The sequence below is a fragment of the Vidua macroura genome, chromosome 1, assembly GCF_024509145.1.
Source record: "Vidua macroura isolate BioBank_ID:100142 chromosome 1, ASM2450914v1, whole genome shotgun sequence".
Taxonomy (NCBI): domain Eukaryota; kingdom Metazoa; phylum Chordata; class Aves; order Passeriformes; family Viduidae; genus Vidua; species Vidua macroura.
This window is the reverse complement of record NC_071571.1, coordinates 45,233,994-45,252,189: the sequence shown is the minus strand read 5'-3', so window position 1 is coordinate 45,252,189 and position 18,196 is coordinate 45,233,994. Positions and strand designations below refer to the sequence as shown.

General features: G+C 40.9%; 1 protein-coding gene across 4 annotated transcripts in view; it reads right to left on the bottom strand.

Annotated features, from left to right (window-relative positions):
* Nucleotides 1-75: 75 nt before the first annotated feature.
* The window catches only part of ULK4 (unc-51 like kinase 4), a 206,844-nt gene continuing 188,723 nt past the window's right edge, over nt 76-18,196 (bottom strand). For 3 of the 4 annotated variants that reach the window (XM_053974389.1, XM_053974402.1, XM_053974398.1), the window contains exon 35: nt 11,274-11,525. In XM_053974389.1, coding sequence (XP_053830364.1) covers nt 11,280-11,525 — 246 coding nt within the window. In that variant the 3' untranslated portion in view covers nt 11,274-11,279. Of the gene's footprint in view, nt 1,413-4,360; nt 4,450-11,273; nt 11,526-18,196 lie in introns of those variants that run through there. The other variant, XM_053974409.1, reaches the window with a different exon arrangement.

The window sequence follows — 18,196 nt, the reverse complement described above, 5'->3', positions numbered from 1 at the left end:
GGACAAAGTGGTTCTGAGACTGCCAGCTCAGCTGCAGACTGCACGTGTGCACTGTGCAGCTGTCACCAGCTCTGTGGGAGCAGCACTCCCAGGCACATCCACTGCAGGCAGCAGTTTGCCAGCAGGAGATCAGAGCAGGCTTTGCTGCAGAGGCTCCTGGCTCAAGATGTTGAGAGCTGAAGGGAGCCACACCAGCCTGCTTCCCCTTCTGCAGCAGAGGGAGAGGGCTTGCACAAGGAATTCAGCCTTGTTCCTCTCAGCCACTTGGCTACTCAACTCTTACTGTAAAACACTACACCAAATAATAGCATGCACCTAACTCTTCCCTCTTTCTAGTAACTCCACCTGTTAAGCTGTGAAAGATAGTGGTATTTGAAGTAATGTAAGAAAACAATTCCTGTAAGACACTAGGTGAAATCTGTTTCCCTGGGGCTGTTTGCTTGCATCCACGTACTCTGGGTAACGGGGCTGTCCGAGAGCAGGGGCATAGCAGCAGCTGTCACAGGCACCTGCACTTGGTGGGTGCACTGACAGACTGACAGACATCAACCACAGCACATGTGGAGAAGAATTTAACTCTTTACACTCTGTGGGATCTGCAAGCTCTAGAGGACCTTTTCTAGGGTACCAGCTTTTACTGGGGATTTGACAAACTGCCAGGGTCATCATCACACCTGTTCTCAAAGAACTGCAGCCAGGAGAATTGGCAGCTGAGAACACGTCACCTGTGTAGCTTAAGCTGTGCAGTGCTAGGCAAAGGAGGGGCACACACAAGGCTGCTGAGTAGAAACCTGGGTAAAATCTATCATCCTTACATGCCACACACACAGCCTCTGTGTGATCACAGTGGTTGGTACTGGTTGCTTGAGGTGAACAATATTGTCTGTCTTGTTAAAAAGGTATTTTCCAGTGCCAGTCACAAGCATGAGGTGACCCTTTAAGATGAACAGCCAAGCCAGTCACCGGTCCAAAAGATAAATGAGCATTTCTAACAGAGCTTGAAATAGTGAAACACTTTATATTGTGAAGTAACTCTACTATTCATTTAATTTACACTTTCAAACTATCAAATACTTGAGCTACATCATGTAATGCCAGCAAGGCAAACTAGTAACCAAGAATTCATCCTTACAGGGGTTTAAAAAACAAACCAACCCCCTTCCCTGCCCCTGAACCGGCTTCCCTCCCTTCCTGAGCCAGCCCAAATTCTGCATATGCTGCAGCTCAGATTGTTAAACGCTCAGCTCATCTGAAGGTGTTCCTGCAGGACTGAGGTGCTGAGCAGGGTACACAACCTGCACATTTCAGAAGGCTCGCCAAAAATTGTTCACTTGGGAGTCTTGATATTTTCATGTTCCACTGCTCTCAGAATTTCAAGTGCCAAGGAAGCAACAGCAATGTCAACGTGAGAGCTAGGAATTAAAAACAGTAAAATTTATTAGACATTCTCAGAAGAAAAAAATGTTTTCTTCAAATTCCACATTTGCCTTTACCTATGCTAGAAAATTCTGAGTAGCCATTAACTGCACTCTCTACCTGCTTTTCTTTTAAGCAGTAACATATAACCAGTGATTGCCCTGTAGCAAATCTTGAGTAGAAATGAATCTCAGCTCAAACTCCCAGTAATTGCTACCTCACTCAACCTCCTCTGTAAAAAAAAAAAAAAAAAAAAAAACAGATAGAATTTATCACACACCCCATGACTCCTCACACACACACTTCCAGCTTGGCAGAAAGATGTATTTTTACACACACACAGCCCTCTGCCTGCAGCGCTGCTCTGCACAGGCAGGCACTTCCACTCCAGGTGTTGCCCACCTCCTCCAAGGGGGAGCGACTGCCCCTCCAGACACAGCGCTGCACTGAGGCCCTCTGCTTCCTCACCTGAGGTTTTATTATATATATTTTGCCTAATTTTTTCTTCTGGAAACACATTTTTTTCCTAGTATTGGAACAGAGGCTCTAACACATTACCCCTAGTCCACAGAATCAAGTCTTTTTAGTTTTTTTATGGACTCCCATCCCTCATCTATAGCTTAGAAAGGACATCAGCAGATTAATCTGCAACTTCCTTTATTGCTGCTAATGACAATATCTACTGGTACTCCACACTTTGGGAATACAGAGCTAACCAGAAAATCCAAATGATCAGTTCACACTACATAAGCCAATGTCTATTTTAATAAGCAGCAGTTTAAATCAGTTATCTGAAACAACTTCATCTTAGCAACTGCCTTTACTGAAAAATAAATGTCCATGATCCCACATTTAAAAGCATGGATTTGATTCCAGGTCGTTACTAAGCAAAATGGGTTGGTCATGTCATTCTTAAAACTGCCTGTCCAACTAGCTCAGGAAGCATCACTGAGAGAGAGTTTGGCAATCCATGGCTGCTACAGGGTGGCAGGGGAGCACTGAGAGCAGCTTTCAGTCCAACCAATGCCCTTCTCTTAGCACTCGACTGCTTGGCTGGACACACTTCCCTTCTGACACACAGGAAGAGGGAGAGTTTAGAAACCTGTCTGTAAGAAATGAGCAAAGCAAAAACACTCCTCAAGCAATTCAAACCAGTGGTAGGTAATATGTGGGTAGAAGGGCCTGGGAGTTTGTACTACCCCAAGGACAACTTAGATCCAGGATCTCAGCTGTAGCTGCCTCTAAAATATTTCCAGTTCTGCAGGAGATACAGAGAGGCTTCTTAACCACATTCAAAGCACATGTGAGGAGACCAAGTTTATCAGGTCACAAGGAATATTTTGGGAAAAACGCCACATAAGGAAATCTGAGAAGGCAGAATATCTAAAACTTCCCTAAATAAATGTCTATGCAGCTAAGTCTGATAAAGTCTGATAAAGCTTCCTAACTCCAGCCTTCCTCTGCCTGCCAATTTATGCACATCTGAGTCCAGTACAGCCCCAAGAACCAGGCTCAGTCCCTCTCAGTCTCCTCTGGAGGCAAATGGATAGGGACATGTGTTCCCTAAAGAAGGGGAGGAGGGGAAATGAAATCCATGAGTTCTCAGGGGCTCCCTTGTGGCTGTTACAGTGCAGGAGCTTGGCACAGCAGAGGAACATGGCTCACCTTACTGTATCAGAACAGTCCTCAATGGCATCAGCTGGAATTTTATCTACTGAGCATCTTGTGTTAAATTAGGGTGAGTGCTCTTGATTTGGGCTCTGTAGCATGTGTTTTTCTGCATACAGAAACGTACAGACTGTAGCAGACTACTGAGGAAGCCAGAAAAGCAGAACTCAAAGACAATGACTGGGCTGTCTGGTGCATCTAATGCTGAAATGCTATAAACAGAGTGAAAGTTGTTTCTAACAGAGGAAAACCCTGTCTTCCCCCACTCTCATTTTCAAGGGTGGTGTCTGTGTCTCCCTTGGGGAGAGCTGACATTTTATTTCAGTGAGATAATTTAATGTGTCATACAAAACCCTGTGAGTTGGCAGCTGAGTGTGTGAGGGGGGTGCTGACTGCTCTCTACAGGTTTGGCTAGTCCTCGGTGTGCATCTCCTTGCACTTGCCACATCCCATTTCCTCTCCATGTCTGCCTACATCCCCCCTTCCTTCCAACACATGGTACACTCTGCCATAATGTTGAGGAGCAGTTTTCCTGAAAGCCCGCATTTGGGAGGACAAAGAGCACTGCAAATATTATCTTAGTGTTTCAAAAACTGACCTTGGAACTACAATTTCTCTATGAATTTTAGTTTCAGCCAGGAGTGAAATGAAGCCAAACAGCCCACAGCAAAAGCATAAAATTTGTTTTGAAAGGCAGAGAACAGCCTTTCATTCATTAATATGTCTAAGGGGGATTAGATAAGGGAAAGTCTATGGGAGATCAGCTAAACTTCGGCCAATTTGTTGGGATTAGCACCTCTGTTCTTGCAGAGAAGGCCATGGCATTCCCCTAAGTCTTGTGCCTTCTGCAGAAGCTACAGGTATTCTTAAACAAAAGCAATTCTGTTCTTCAGCTGAACATTTGAAAGGAATCAGCTTTCAAGTGCATCAACCACAGCTACCTTAACACGGGGCACAAATGTTGCATTGTGCATGCAGCCCACTCTGCCAAGAACCCCTGACAGAGGGACCAAGGTTTGGAATAAAATAATAAATTTAAAATTAAAAAATCCACAGAACTGACACACGCGCTGAACCGGACTGTGCAGCAGCTGGGGATCAAAGCGTGCTGCAGGCTCTGACAGAGAGGACTTTGGAGGAGAACAGTATAGGGAGGGGGGCCAGGGGCAGAAACCTGAGAAGTTCTTACTGCACAGAATTACAGAAGATCATTGCAGACAAAAGAGGAGGTGAGAGCTCCAGCCCTGGAAATTCCTGAAAGCCTGAGGGAACTCACCTGGCAGTTTGGACCAGGCTCTCTAGAGCCTGGATAAGAGCAGCACCATCATTCTTCAGGCTTTCCAAGTGCTTCTTGTTTGAAGTTACCTGGAACAAAAATAAAGGACCTTTATCAAAGGCTTAGCAAAAGATTCTTCTCTGTCATTTTTGTGGGATAAGAGAGAAGGAAACAAGTTACAGCATTTATTACAATTGTAAATGGAATGTGACATTGAAGAGACTGATGAGAAAGTCCCTTTTACTGAATTTTTGGCACAGACCATTTAAAATATCTTGGCTTAGTTAACAATATTCACCCACATTCTGAGTCCCTGTATGTGTGCAAATTCACATATCACAGTCTGCCAATCCTGATTTCATCCTTAGTATCAATGCAAATACAAGCCCCATTTAGTCTGAATCCCAGGGATATCTTGGGGAGACAGTTATTTTAATTTCTTACTTCAGGGAAAAAGTAACCAAGCTTCTACCAGCCTTCAGATCAGGACGTGTGGGGTTTCTCTGAGACAAATCCGGTTAAATCACTGCAAAGCTGGCAACTGCATATGGAAATTTTTCTCGTCTCTCATCAATCATTAGGAGTGTTACCTGCACAGGACTGTCACCTACAGAGCAGGGGTTGGAGTGACCAAAGCTATTTGCCCTTTTGTGTCAAATGAATCCTGATTATATCTGATTTTGCTGCTGGTGTAGTTTATTACATGAATCCACAAAGACTGGTTTATTGTTTCTCCAGCCTTAAGTAGTACAACTACACAGCTACAGACAGCCACACATTTCCTGGTGGTTAAGCAGGTGAACAGGAAGGTCACAGGGAACACGACATGAAGCCTCATGCACTGTAGCTTGAACAGACACTGAATACTTGGCAACTTGCTGAAAAGCTCTTGTATCTCAAAAAAATTACTAAAAACCCTTGTTTGCGTGTCAGTTCCTGCTTGCAAAGGTAAATAAATCTTGGCTGAAGAGAAAGGAAAAGAGGAGGACCAGACCAGCTGATTATTTTGATACCGGAGGAGTTAACGCTAGAAATGATGACTTCTAATCCCAAAATCTGGCAAGGACTTGTAAGCTTTAGCATGCTGTGGCTGGCCCTACTTACCATTGATCCAGCATCTGGGCAACACGCCTTCACATCTCCCTCTTAAATCACAACAGAAGCTGTATTTACAGCTGCCATCCCACCATAATTTATCAGCAGTGATTCTGCAACAATGTCACTACATCTATAATCGTAACATCCTGTAGTTTAGCACTTACAGGGAATAGGGACCTGCCTGAAATAAACCAAAACATATCCTGTGCGTTGGAAAAAAAACAGTGATGCCATTACATAAGCACAAATCATTGGTAAATCCTGATTACAGATGGTTAAACCTTTTTACTCTCTTGAGGTTTATATCTGATTCTCTCAGTTTGTATTTCAGAAATCCAGTCTTCTCTATATGTTACCTGCTAGACACAGAAAATGTTTTGTAATCTGGGTTCTGAATGTGAGAATACCACCACGTATAATAGGAGCAACATAGGACATTGCTTTCTGTTCCTAAAGAATGGTCATGCCTCAACCAAACATTTCCCTGCAACTCCTGCAGCTCACCAGCTATTGCCACATTCCTTGCACTTTTCACATTCATGCCCCTTGTTTATCCTGCACACTTTAAAATGCCAAGAGGCCACAGGGAGGAAAGGTCACTAGGACTGAATCTTGCTCCATAAAACTATCAGATCAGATAATGGTTACAGATATCTCTCATTCTACTACGTCTTAAGTTTTGCGTGCTGACATTTGTACAACCTTCATGGTCTCTTCACAAAACAGCCAGTGACATCATACAGAGAACATTTGAAATATGCTCAACTATAAAATCTGGTATGAAGAAAAAGGTTTAATTCTAAAATTATCTATTTCAAGCAATAACTTAGTCCAATTGAGTCACAGGGTCTGACGATAAGCCTGCCCATGCTGCAGAATGCCTTGTGTCACTATTAAGAACACATTTCTGTGCATACAATGCATTTGAATAAAAAGGATTAAAATGGCTTTATATGCACAGAAATTGTAAAAGACTGAAACAGAAACACCCATGAGATCATCTCATCACCTCCCTGTTAGACTTCACTGCGCAGAGCAATTTTCAGCCACAAGCAATGGACTCTCATGGTATCCATCCACAGGGACTACTCCCTGAGCTAACAAAATGCTTCAGTAAGATCCTTTCAGCAGTAAAAGTGGAAGCACAAGGAGGGAAGGGATCAGTATGAGCTGCCTCCTGTCCATTTGAATTAAGTATAACCCAAATTTAGAACACATTTTCTTGAGAGTGCCAACTACCAGCTTCATCCAAGCCAAGGGGTGTTGGTAAAGAACCAATCTGTCCAGTTGACAGTGCCACCTATGCCCACAGAGAACTCACCCAGACCAAACAGGGTTGCACAGATTTACGTGGGTGGCTGGGGCTTCCCCACCAGCTCTTCCTCACCAGTGCCCACAAAAATGTTTCCTATCCACCACCAGGTACCCACTCCATGGGCCTGGGAGGGGACCAACTCAGTGCTAGCAGGTTGAATACAGGGTGAGCTGCCAGCACCCAGGAACCAGCTCAGCCACAGCTGCCTATGGGTTTTGTCAGCACTTCCATGCTCTGATCACTGGCTCTTATTTGCTCTTTATCTCAGTCTGAGTAGATCTGATTGCTCCCTGAGCAATTTGAAGGTCTCTTGCACATGACAGATTGCATCCTGCTTCACAGGAGCTTGTGAGAAATAGTATCTGAATCACTGTTCATTTTCAAGATTAAACTTTACTCGTACTTCTTACTTAACAACTGTTCCAGTTTCATCTTCCTTTTTGTTCCATAGATTATAATAAATTATGACAGGATATAAAACTACTATTTGCCAAAATTTGAGAAATTAATGTATTTTTCACTTGGTTATCTTTTTCTTCTACCCAACATTGTTGCACCTTTTATCCATACCAGTTCTAGTTCTCATTCATTTGGAATTTTAACAACTAATTTAATGACCTCTTGTAATATTGCTGTTTGTTAGGGCTGGCTGCAACACAGATTCAATGACATAATCAATAGTTATTCCTTTAATTAAAAATGTAATTAAATCTCGGTTTAGTTGTACACTCACTGCAATTTAACAAGAATTTAAAAATTACTTTTCTTTATTATACCCACAACCATTCAGCAGCTCTCCTCTCCTCAATCCTGTTAAACAAGAGTGAGCCATAAGGAATATCATGGTTGATACGTAACAATCGGTATTTCCAAAAAACTCCAGGAAACTATTCAGATATTATGGTGCTGCTAAAGATGAGTGCAAGAAAAGTTATTCCAATCGAAATGTTTTATATTATATCTACTTCACTAATAAACTGAGGAGTTTTGCATTCTTACTCTAAGCAGGGATTTTTGCAATTCAAATTTCAAGAAAACCTAGAAACTTAAGGGCAAATTACTTCTGTTAAGGTTGGTTTCATAATGCTGAACTGCTTTCTCTGATTAGTCCTAAGTCACATTTTGTAATTTACAATGGAGAGAAAGTAAACTACTTGGCAGTAAACTACTCTCTCACCATTTTTAAGAGGAAGAAACTCTTCTTTGTTGAGGTTTCAAGTGAACCATAAACTTGATGTCTGTGAAGTAAACTAGAAAATAATGCAAAATAAGGAGCTTTATATTTGAAACTTTTTCTTAGTTGAAGAAAGGTTTTGGAAGCATATTCCGCTTCAAGTATCATCTTCTTAAAGAAACGACTGCTGGGGATGTTCACCATTTGCTCAACAAGCTACTACCTTGCCTGTATACACAGATACAAGCAAGACACCTCAAAACATACCTCTTTCTCACATACTGTTTCTTTGTCTTTCCCAAACACACATATTTTAACCTCATAAAGCAATGCTTCCCTACATTTTCATCAAAATTTAATATAATTAAGCTAATTACAGGTACTCAGTTCTTGCTCAACTTTACTGGCACAGGTTGAGAGCAGCCGCATGGGTAAGGCAGAAGCTGATGTGGGCTGGTTTATTAGAACTACCAGATCCTCACAGGTTCAATGTCAGCATAACTTGAATATTGACACTTGCTGTGAATAAAGTATCATTTATCCCTTGTTGGAAGCTTTTCTGTGACTGGAACTTGTACCTTCAGCTAATACTGCAGTAATAACAACCAGCAAAACATTTTTTCTATGGACTAGCTGGGACCCCATGTAGGACATGAAATATAATACTAAAAATTAAGTTTCCAGACTAATAAACATTAAAGAGTTGAGAACACTCCTAATGCCCTCTAGACACTTTTTCAAATAATATCTTCATAGTAAGTGCTGTTCCTGCAATTTTAAATATGCATCTCAGACTTCTCATTCCTACTTCCATCTTTGACTGGCTGAAGGCACTGTCAGTAGGACACAGAGCCTTTCATCCCCAACCAAAGCTACTGTTTCAAATGTCATCCAGGCTGGTGGTGACTGAAAGTTGATGGCTATTCACAGCTGCTTAGTGTGACCTTATTCCCATTTTTTAAGGAACAAATGTCAAGAAATACAGTGGTGTTAAAAACATTGCTATAGCTGATGTGACAGCCCAGCAAATAAGTCAATGGGATGTAACTTCAGAAATGAGGCACGATGCCTGGGCTGGAGGGGAAAACCTTCTAGTGTTGTGACCCATCTTATGCCTATCCCAGGGCATCCAATGGTACTTCTCCTCCCAGGCTGTCAATGCTGAACTATTCACAAGCACTGCAGTAATCAAATAAATCATGTCACTTGGTTTATTATTGACTACTCATGATGATGTGGCCAGAAATATGCAGCCATTCCTTCTTAACAGAGGAGTACAATAACTCAGGAAATACTGCAATCAGGGACTCACACAGGTGAACTAAAGCTAACAGATCCATTGGCTGTGGACTTACTAAATATATGCATTTATTTCATTATAAATTGCTCTCCAAAGATACACACTAAGCTGGCAGTGCCCAGAGGAATTATAATAAATGAACTCATCATTTCCCATGACGGGTCAGGTGGATCTCTCACTTCTGGAGGCCTGCACTACTCTTACAAAGTAACGTAGCCTTACCTTTGTGTACTGAAGTGGCAGAACCAATAAAGCAGTTGGAGCCTATCAAGTGGAGGCTGTGATGATGCCGTTTGATTATCAGTCCCCAAAGAGGAATCCCAAGCAGGGGCCCAGACACCTGCACAGTGCATGGGGAGTGCTGCTTTCGAAGGGCATGGAAACCTCACGTTGAGAATGAAGTTACCCAAATTCACTCTCCTCTCTGGAGCTCAGGTTGCTAACACAGCCAGTGAAAGCTCCCAGTCCAGACAGCACAGACCACAAGGAGGCTACGGGGTCCTGGGCTCTCCTGTAGTCCTCTCCCCTTTTCTAGGCAAGTGAGAGTCACATTTTGTTGCTGCAGCAGGGTTTCCACTGGATGGGGAGAGGCAGGGAGGTTTGGATTGCTCCCACACAGGGAGTGAATAACATGGGGACTTGGCAGGGAGGCAATTGGCAACATGGCTCTCCGGGTAGAAGAAGTTAAAAATGAACTCCCATTTACCAGGGAAGCACTCTAGCTATTAGGGCAATTTTACATCTGTGGCTGCAACTTTCTAAAATACAAAAGCAAAACAACTAAAACTAGCAATGAAAATCCCAGATATATACAGAGGTCTTTTGTGAGTTGTTTAATCTGACATTAGTTACAAGTGCTCCCAGCAGGTCAGTGGGATAAGACCCTCTAAAGCACTAAGGTGCAACCAATTTACAGGTTGTTTAATGAAAATTAATGGTTACTCTAGCCAGGATGTGCTAGTGTAGCAGAGGAACATCCAAAGGCAGTGTGCTTACAGGGACATAATATGCTCACTAGGATGGCCACAAGTTATTTTTGGTCTCCATAGTGTAGGAGAGCTCATTCTAAAAGGATAAAAACCTTCATAGCATTGCTTCCTTGCTACTCTTCTCTCTACACATGGTTCCAGCTGGAAAGAGACACAGAATGTGTGTGTGGGAAGAACAAATCAAGTCAGACAAGTTATATTTATGTTACTAATTGCCAAGTCATTTGAACAGGCCTGAGCAATGCTGCTGGACCATAAAAACAAGAAATGAAACTTACAAAAGCATGAGTGTTCCAGGTGTGCTTTGGCAAGCATATTGCAGTCAGGGATTGCAGACACACAATTACAAAGACTTTGTGGCCTTTAGATCCTGCAAATACATGTGAAAACAAGCAGGTATCTGTGACCAAAAAAAAAACCTAACCCCACACTACATCAGACAGCTTACCTCTGATTTTAGCATTCAAGAATGTTTTTTTACTCTTTATGGATAAAATTCGTGTTCCACTGAAGTCAGCAAACACCTTTTGATTTTGATAAGGCCACGATTTCATTTGAGGTGTTTTGTTTTCTTCTAATTTGTAAATGCGTTTGGAGGTTTATTCTAAGTTCAAAGCCATTCCTGCGGGTAACTTGGAACCGTCCCAGCTTCCCGGCAGTCTGAGCGCCACACTGGCTTGAGGACTATTCACAGACTGACAAGGAATGTCTCCCACATGATAGATAATTGTTAATTGATTTTGGATGTGTCTTGACACCTATTCACTTTGAGGCTATTCTCTGCCCTTCAGCACATACATTTTGCACACAAAGGCATGCTCTGTGATTGTTGTAAAATTACCAACTCTAAGGGGCATTGTCTGAACATAAGTGAAGATTCATAAAACTGCAGGGTAATTATTGAACAGAAGCCACTCTCTGTCTTGTTTGATTTTTAAAGTTTGATTTTATTGCAAGTGCTGTTCTCAGCTCGCTTTCAGAAATGTCTCTATAACCCAGAAAATATTCATTATTGCAGTTTCCACCCTCTTTAATGAGTGAGTTTAAAATATTTGACTTAACAGAACTGGATAGGGCAACCTCTTCACATCCATTATACAACCAGCTGACCACAACAGCTTTATTAGCAAAAGTAAACTGCAGTTCTGTCTGGCAAAACACGGCTCAAAGGTGCTACAGGAGACTTCCATATAGGGCTGCAGTGTTGATAAGCTCATGTTCAGAAGCCAGCCCAACATCAATATGGCATTGGAAATAAGGACTTGCCATCCTGTTGCTGGTGATCTCATCTGCAAACACAGGTTCATCTGTCACCTGCATGCCAATGACTCCCTGAGGTACTACTTCAGACCAGTTTTGCTCTGTCCAAACAATGATCCCAGCTGGCCCCAGATATCAGCTTTAGCCAAATTGGACCACATACTAAGCTTACACAAAACTTGCAAGCCCTTGATCCCTCTTCCTGCAGCTTCCCAGCAGCTCCCTGTCCTCACCTTGCTGGAACTGGTGAGACCACCACCTCCCAGGTATACCTCACCCTGGTAGTCTCTTGTAACTTCCTCCTTCTAAAAGAAAAAGGGAAATCCACTGGAAGAATTTTTTATTACCACAGCTCAGATCCTACATTTATGTTCTTTTAGGAGCTGTTATAGAGGCTCCTGGTTGTCGTGGAGTAAAGTAAACTAAAAATAGTTAAGAACAAACACTAAAACAACACACAGACTCATTGCACATCTAGATTTCCCCTCAAGTTAATAATTCTCTGAATCTCTTATGTTCAAGTATCCTTCACAGTCTTTCTCTAATCAGATTTTCTCCTAAAATAGCTTCTGACAAGTAACTCCCAATACTTCTTAAATGTTGATTCCCATAACTCTTTTTCCAATGATACTGTCTTTTATGGCCTACTAATTCAATCTGTAATTAAGATCCTCGAATTTCAACATGTGTCAACATTTATGTCTCCCTGTAAAATCACAAAATAGTCTACTTGCAAAGATATATTGAAGATATATCAAACTTTCATTGATGTGCTCCATGGGTTAGGGATGACCTTCTTTACTTTCACATATGTGTTCTTTTCATGTTCATCCAGTACAGCTAAATCAAGATCTTTCATTCACACATTTGTGTGCATGCAAACCTTTGCTTTTGCTTCAGTGAACTGCCTTATCTCAAACTATGACTGGTTTTCCATCTTACTTTCTCTCCCCTGTCCAGCTGGGGAGTGATAAAGCAGCATGGTGGGCACCTGCATCCAACCAAGGTCAGCCCACCACACATGCTTTCACAATTCAAATAATTTCAAGCATTTATATACTTGCAAGGGTAAGAATCATTACCACAGATAACTCATCTTCTTGCTATTAGGAGAGCCCATGACACCCAGAACATATTGGAAAGTGCTGAACTTTAAATGGCATTTACCATAGAGGAGAAGCATGCAAGCAACCAAGCAATTACCAATTTAATAAATGCTGTTATGTCTAAGGACACAAATCCTTGAACAGCCATGCAGCGATGCTCAGGTGAACTGGGCAAACACCTAGGAGCAGCTAGGGGTTAGGAATTTGAAGTGTAATGCATACAGCCTCCAAAAAATGATACCTACAGAGTGCCATTGTTCCTTGTCCTGCTTTAAAATGCTCCTCATAAAGATAAAAGACTACTATGCCTTGATGAAGGCAGAGTGATGTGAACAGAGCTGTCCAAGTTGTCTGTGCAATTCAAGTTTGATCTAGTATGCAAAATCCCTAACTGTCCCTGAGCAGAACCTCATTGATCAACTTCTATGAAGGATGAAACTAAATTAGATGGCTCATGCTCACATTTGTCATAATCTGGACTTGAACACAAGACTACAACAATTACACATCTCTACAACTTGGCTTGATAAGTTAGATTTATTATTCCAAGAAAAGCAGGAATATGATGAGTTAAATTAAGAATTAACACAGATTATGAAAAGCTCATTTGTAAAGATTAAAAAGAGTAGCAAAATCATGTTAGAAAAATCATTCTGAACTATGATTTTGAGCTAAATATTAAAGCACCAAACATTAGTTCCTTTGTAGGTCCTACAGACTTGATTTCCAGGGACACATAAAACTCAGACACCTTGAGGTCTTCCTTAAGTACCAAACACAGACAGTCTTGCATATACAGGATAAAAACAAAACCACCCTCCTCCTGCCAAAATCCAGAAAAATGCTCTAAAGATTTTTGTTATTAGGGGAAAAACGATCAGTATATTTATGCTTCATGTAAAATGCAACTAGGAATGTAAATGACTGAACAGGGATATAAGTCTATAAAACACCAATTTCTGAGGAAAATTATGCTTTATATAACGGTTAAATTTCCATAAAATTGTGAAAACTGTCACAAAAACAAATGGACTTCTGAAATTGATGCTTGCTTATTGTCATGTGACAGATGGCTCTGGCTGCCTGGCAGAGAGCAAACAGCTACCTTGTTGGCTCTCACTGGCCTCAGAGAGAATAATTTTAGTCTGTTTTTCATTTAAAAAGTCTGGTTGCATTTACGTATCTTTACAGCAGCAAGTCACTCATCCATGTGTAATTACACAGAGGAGGTCAAAAGGAAGTAATAATGATGAGCCCAACAGATGACACAGCTTGGCAATCTCAACAGTATTGCACTATGTAAAATTACAGTGCGCTAAAACACCAAATGAGTCCAGCAATACTTTTGTGCCCACAGAAACAATGAATTAGGACTCCATAACAAAAACAACAGTGATAGTCATTGGGAATTACACTGGCCTCGAATTTTGAATTGAATAAACAGGTTGCAGGTTTCAGAACTGCCAGTTTCACTACACAACCCAAAGCCAAGCAGCTGTCTGTGTGAAAAGATCCTATTTCTCATTGCTGACCATGGCAGTATTTCTTTTTAGACAGCTCCTGTACCTATTCATAACCATGCTGGGCTCCCAGTACCTAAATAAGCACAGTGATAATTGCTTCAGGGGTATCTCAGAAAGTGAACGTGTTCCGAACTTGAGCCTATAATATGCCAGCCACTGGAATAAAGACTTCTCATTCTTGGTGCTCTCCAAAATTAAGAACAGGTCCCATTTTTTTATTTTCCCATCCCTATCAGTGTCATTAAAGAGCAGCTGTTGCAGACTGGCTGAAAAATGCCAGTTGTGAAAACAACCATCAACCAAAATGCCAGTCCAAATGTGCACTTAACACAGACCCACATATACTTACAGACTTACACTACTTATTCCAAATAAACATAATAATACTTAACACAAATGAATGGTTCAGTAGGCCAAATTGTGAGCAAGCATTCACAGCTACTTCAGAGGTTATCCTCCCTCACTGCTCCTCACACTGCAGATAACCACAAGTCGTCAGTACATTTGGGTTTTGTCAACACTTGCCTGTTCATTAAGTTGTGTTTGGATTCCATACACTTTGTTTATGAGCCCTGCTGTTTTAGTGACATCTAGAAACAACTGATTTGATGAGTTCACATCAATTTTCTTCTCTGCCTCAACTCACTCTTGGCTGACTGTCAGTTTCATCAAGGACTGGCAGGAAAAGGTTCCTGGGAGAGCTTTCTTAAGCTTTTCTCAATTTGTTGAGACTTAGCTCCTGTGCATAAGAGAAATTCTTGAGGATATCTCCAACATAATACCATCCTATTGTCCTTTATAATTATATTTCAAAATACAGATGAATATAAACACAGTGGAGTTGCCTTGCTCTGACTGCAAAAACAAATGAGCTTTAAGACAAGGTTAAATGATTTCCAGCAGAAACTTACAAAGAGAAGATAAATCACCCTTTTCTTTCAACACAGAGCTGTGCAGTCACCTTCATCTTTTCTTATCAACTGCCATTTCCACACATGCATAAAGTGCTCTTATTATGTTAGAATCACAATCTTTAACCTGGCAGTCTTCTATCAACAATAGAAGAAAAAGATAGAAAGGCCGTGAGTCCAACATGATGTCTCTAACTAGTGGCATGAATGGCAACATAATGCTTTACTGTTAATTACAGAAGTCAGGGAAGACCAATGCCCATTTTATTTAAGGATAGAACTCAAGTAGCTGGTAACTTATCCCTGGTAGTACAAGAAGAAAGGTGATGCATGACATTTCTGCATAATACTTGACAGAGGATGGAACGAGGGGAATGAGACTGGCTGTCTGTGCAGGCCATAGCCATGGCAAGGACAATTTTGTCCCAGTGCAAATGCCCAGTTATGATTGCCAAAGTGGAAAAAGGCAAGGAAGAATACACCACAGTGTCAAGAAATGAGTGTAGAAGTTATAAAATATCTGTTTAAATTGTTCATCTTCTCCACATAGAAAGCTCTGTCTGGCACTGTTATCAGAGATACTCCAGCTTATCTCCCTCATTGTGTAGTTAAATTTAAGCTAAATTAAAATAATGCAATTAAGTAAAGAGTCAAGCAATCACAAGCACTTCAGCTAAAACAGTTCAAGAGATTACCAACTACTTAGCTAGAATATGAAATCTATGTATATATGCACTCACTACATGGCAGTATCAAGTGGGCTGGCTTGAACCACCTCTGTTGGTGATTTACAGTGATCTATTTTAGTCTGTGCCATAAAAGATGGGGGGAGCCCATACAGGTGGCTGTGTTACCTCAGCAAAGGTAGCATTAATTTCCAATGGAGCAAGCAACAGCTTCTTCAACTCTTTTGCCCTGATGGTACCCTGATGGATTATTTTTTAATGTATCCTTATTTTCATAAAATATATTCTAATTGAGATTAGTTATGTCATTAGTTATGTTGTCCAAAGGGGTTTTGCTTGGTTTAGTTGCTACAGTAAAAAAAAAATCCCTGTTCCAACTGTCTGCTCCATTTTTGTCAGTGGTTCCTGTCCCCAAAGCAGAAAGGGGAGAATAAGATCCCTGTTTTAATCTCACTTGCCCTGGTTCCCAATTTAGCTAGAACAGTCAATGAAGACTGCACAAATGCTGGCCTGAGACAGGTTTCCAGGTCTGTGGAGTAGGGACAGCGGAGACCCAGGACAGTGAAGCAGAGGCAGTGGTGGACCGTGCAGGGCAAACTCCACTGCTGCCACCATCTCGGAGCCTTAAGCATGAGCTCACAGACTTTGTCATTAAAAGGTGGAGATAAAGAGGTAGAAAGATGAAAAGAAAACTTTCAGCAAAGTACACAGTAAAGGCAGAGTCAGTCCTGTAAACACAAAATCTGCTGAATTTCCAAAGAAAGCCCTTATTCTATAGGAAGTAATTTAATTTGGATTGGAAAGCATTCTCTGGAAGACAAACTGACCATTTCTCTTTGTAACTCTCTAATACAGCAGAGATTGACCTTTGCATTCTCATTTTGATGCTTATCTTGAACAAACAGCCTAGAAGTCAATGTCTACTGAGAAAAAATTAGGGAAGTGCCTTTTCTCTAAAGGTGCAGAGCAAGTCCTAGGAAAATAATTTAATAAATATGAGGCCAGCAGCTGTGGCTGAATGTTAACCAGCTTTGTGATTCTGTGTTTATTTTGCCATGAAATGCTTGCTGAGACAAGTTAAACTTCAATCTTGAATTACATGATTAAGTCTTTCAGGGAGAAAACTTTTGTTATCTCAAAATACCTTCTATTTCAGTATGAGCAGAAGAACAAACATCTTATTTTAAACATTTTTGCTTTTATCTCATGGGTGAATGTAGTGTTCAAGGAATGGATAGCACTGGCCAAAGGCAACCCTACTGAATGCAAAGGTTCTGACAAACTTTGCCCATGCAGATTGGGCTGTGAACCTCACACCTGGCTTACAGTGCCGTCACTTCTGCAGACTTGGCTTCACCTGAAAAGACAGTCCCTATGGAACTGTGTAAAAAACAGCTACCTACAATCCAGCTTTCAGCTATGATCTAATCAGGCTGAGAATTGGGTATTTTTCCCTCTCATTTTCACTTTGACTGTGGAAAAAAAATTACAAAGCACTATTATCACATAAAGGTATTCCATAATAAATATGCACAGGTTACAAATAAAGCATTTCTAACTTAATAAAGCTATTTGTTTTCTTTTAGAGGTTTAAAGTGAAAATTCCTCAGACATTTTTGCTGATGTGCAGCTAATTACACCAGTGTTTTGCATTTGCCGTTGCACAATTACCACTAACAAGGTGTGCCTTAAAATTAGATGTTGCACACTTAACATGATTAGGTCAATAATTTAAATATTAACAGTTACAGAAATGCAGGCAGGGAGATTCTTGTTAAACAAGAAGTCATTACATACTCTTACACTGTATTCTTTTAAAAACACAATGGTTTCAGATGCAGAATGAGCACCTGGATGCCTGCCACAAGATCCTGCCTTTTGCTCCTATGCCCACCAATCTTACAACTTTTTCCTCCAGGACAAGGTAATTGAGTCACAGTGCAAACTTAATCATGTCACAACACAAAGCTGATGTCATGATCTCATTGCTGTTCCAGGAAAAGGAATAAACTCAATTCCTGTTGACACCAGCAAATCCAGCTTTCAGCAAGGACCCACAAAGGCCCTGACCACATAACAGAGAGAACAAGTAACATGAGCGGTACTCTATTAAGGAAACCATTATCATAAGAGAGATAGTGACAATGAGACTTTTAAAGAAAGTCTTAGTGCTTTGTCAGAGGATTTTTGAATTTTAAAGGAGATTTTGAAGGATAGTTGATTCAAACAAGTCCATGATAATTTTTTGGTAAGTCTTAGGTACCTGGAGATTGCCTTTATGTCAGGATAAAAATAATTTTGTATGTTAAAGAATAGATTTATTGCACTTTTTCAAGCACTCAAGCCAATCTGAAGTAGCTAAGAGGTTCATTTTGAAGCTCTGTAACCTTTTTTTAATACTATATTTGGATGACTGCCTAGCATAGTATAAGACATGTAGAAACAAAATCTAAAATTACTAAATCTGACTTAAA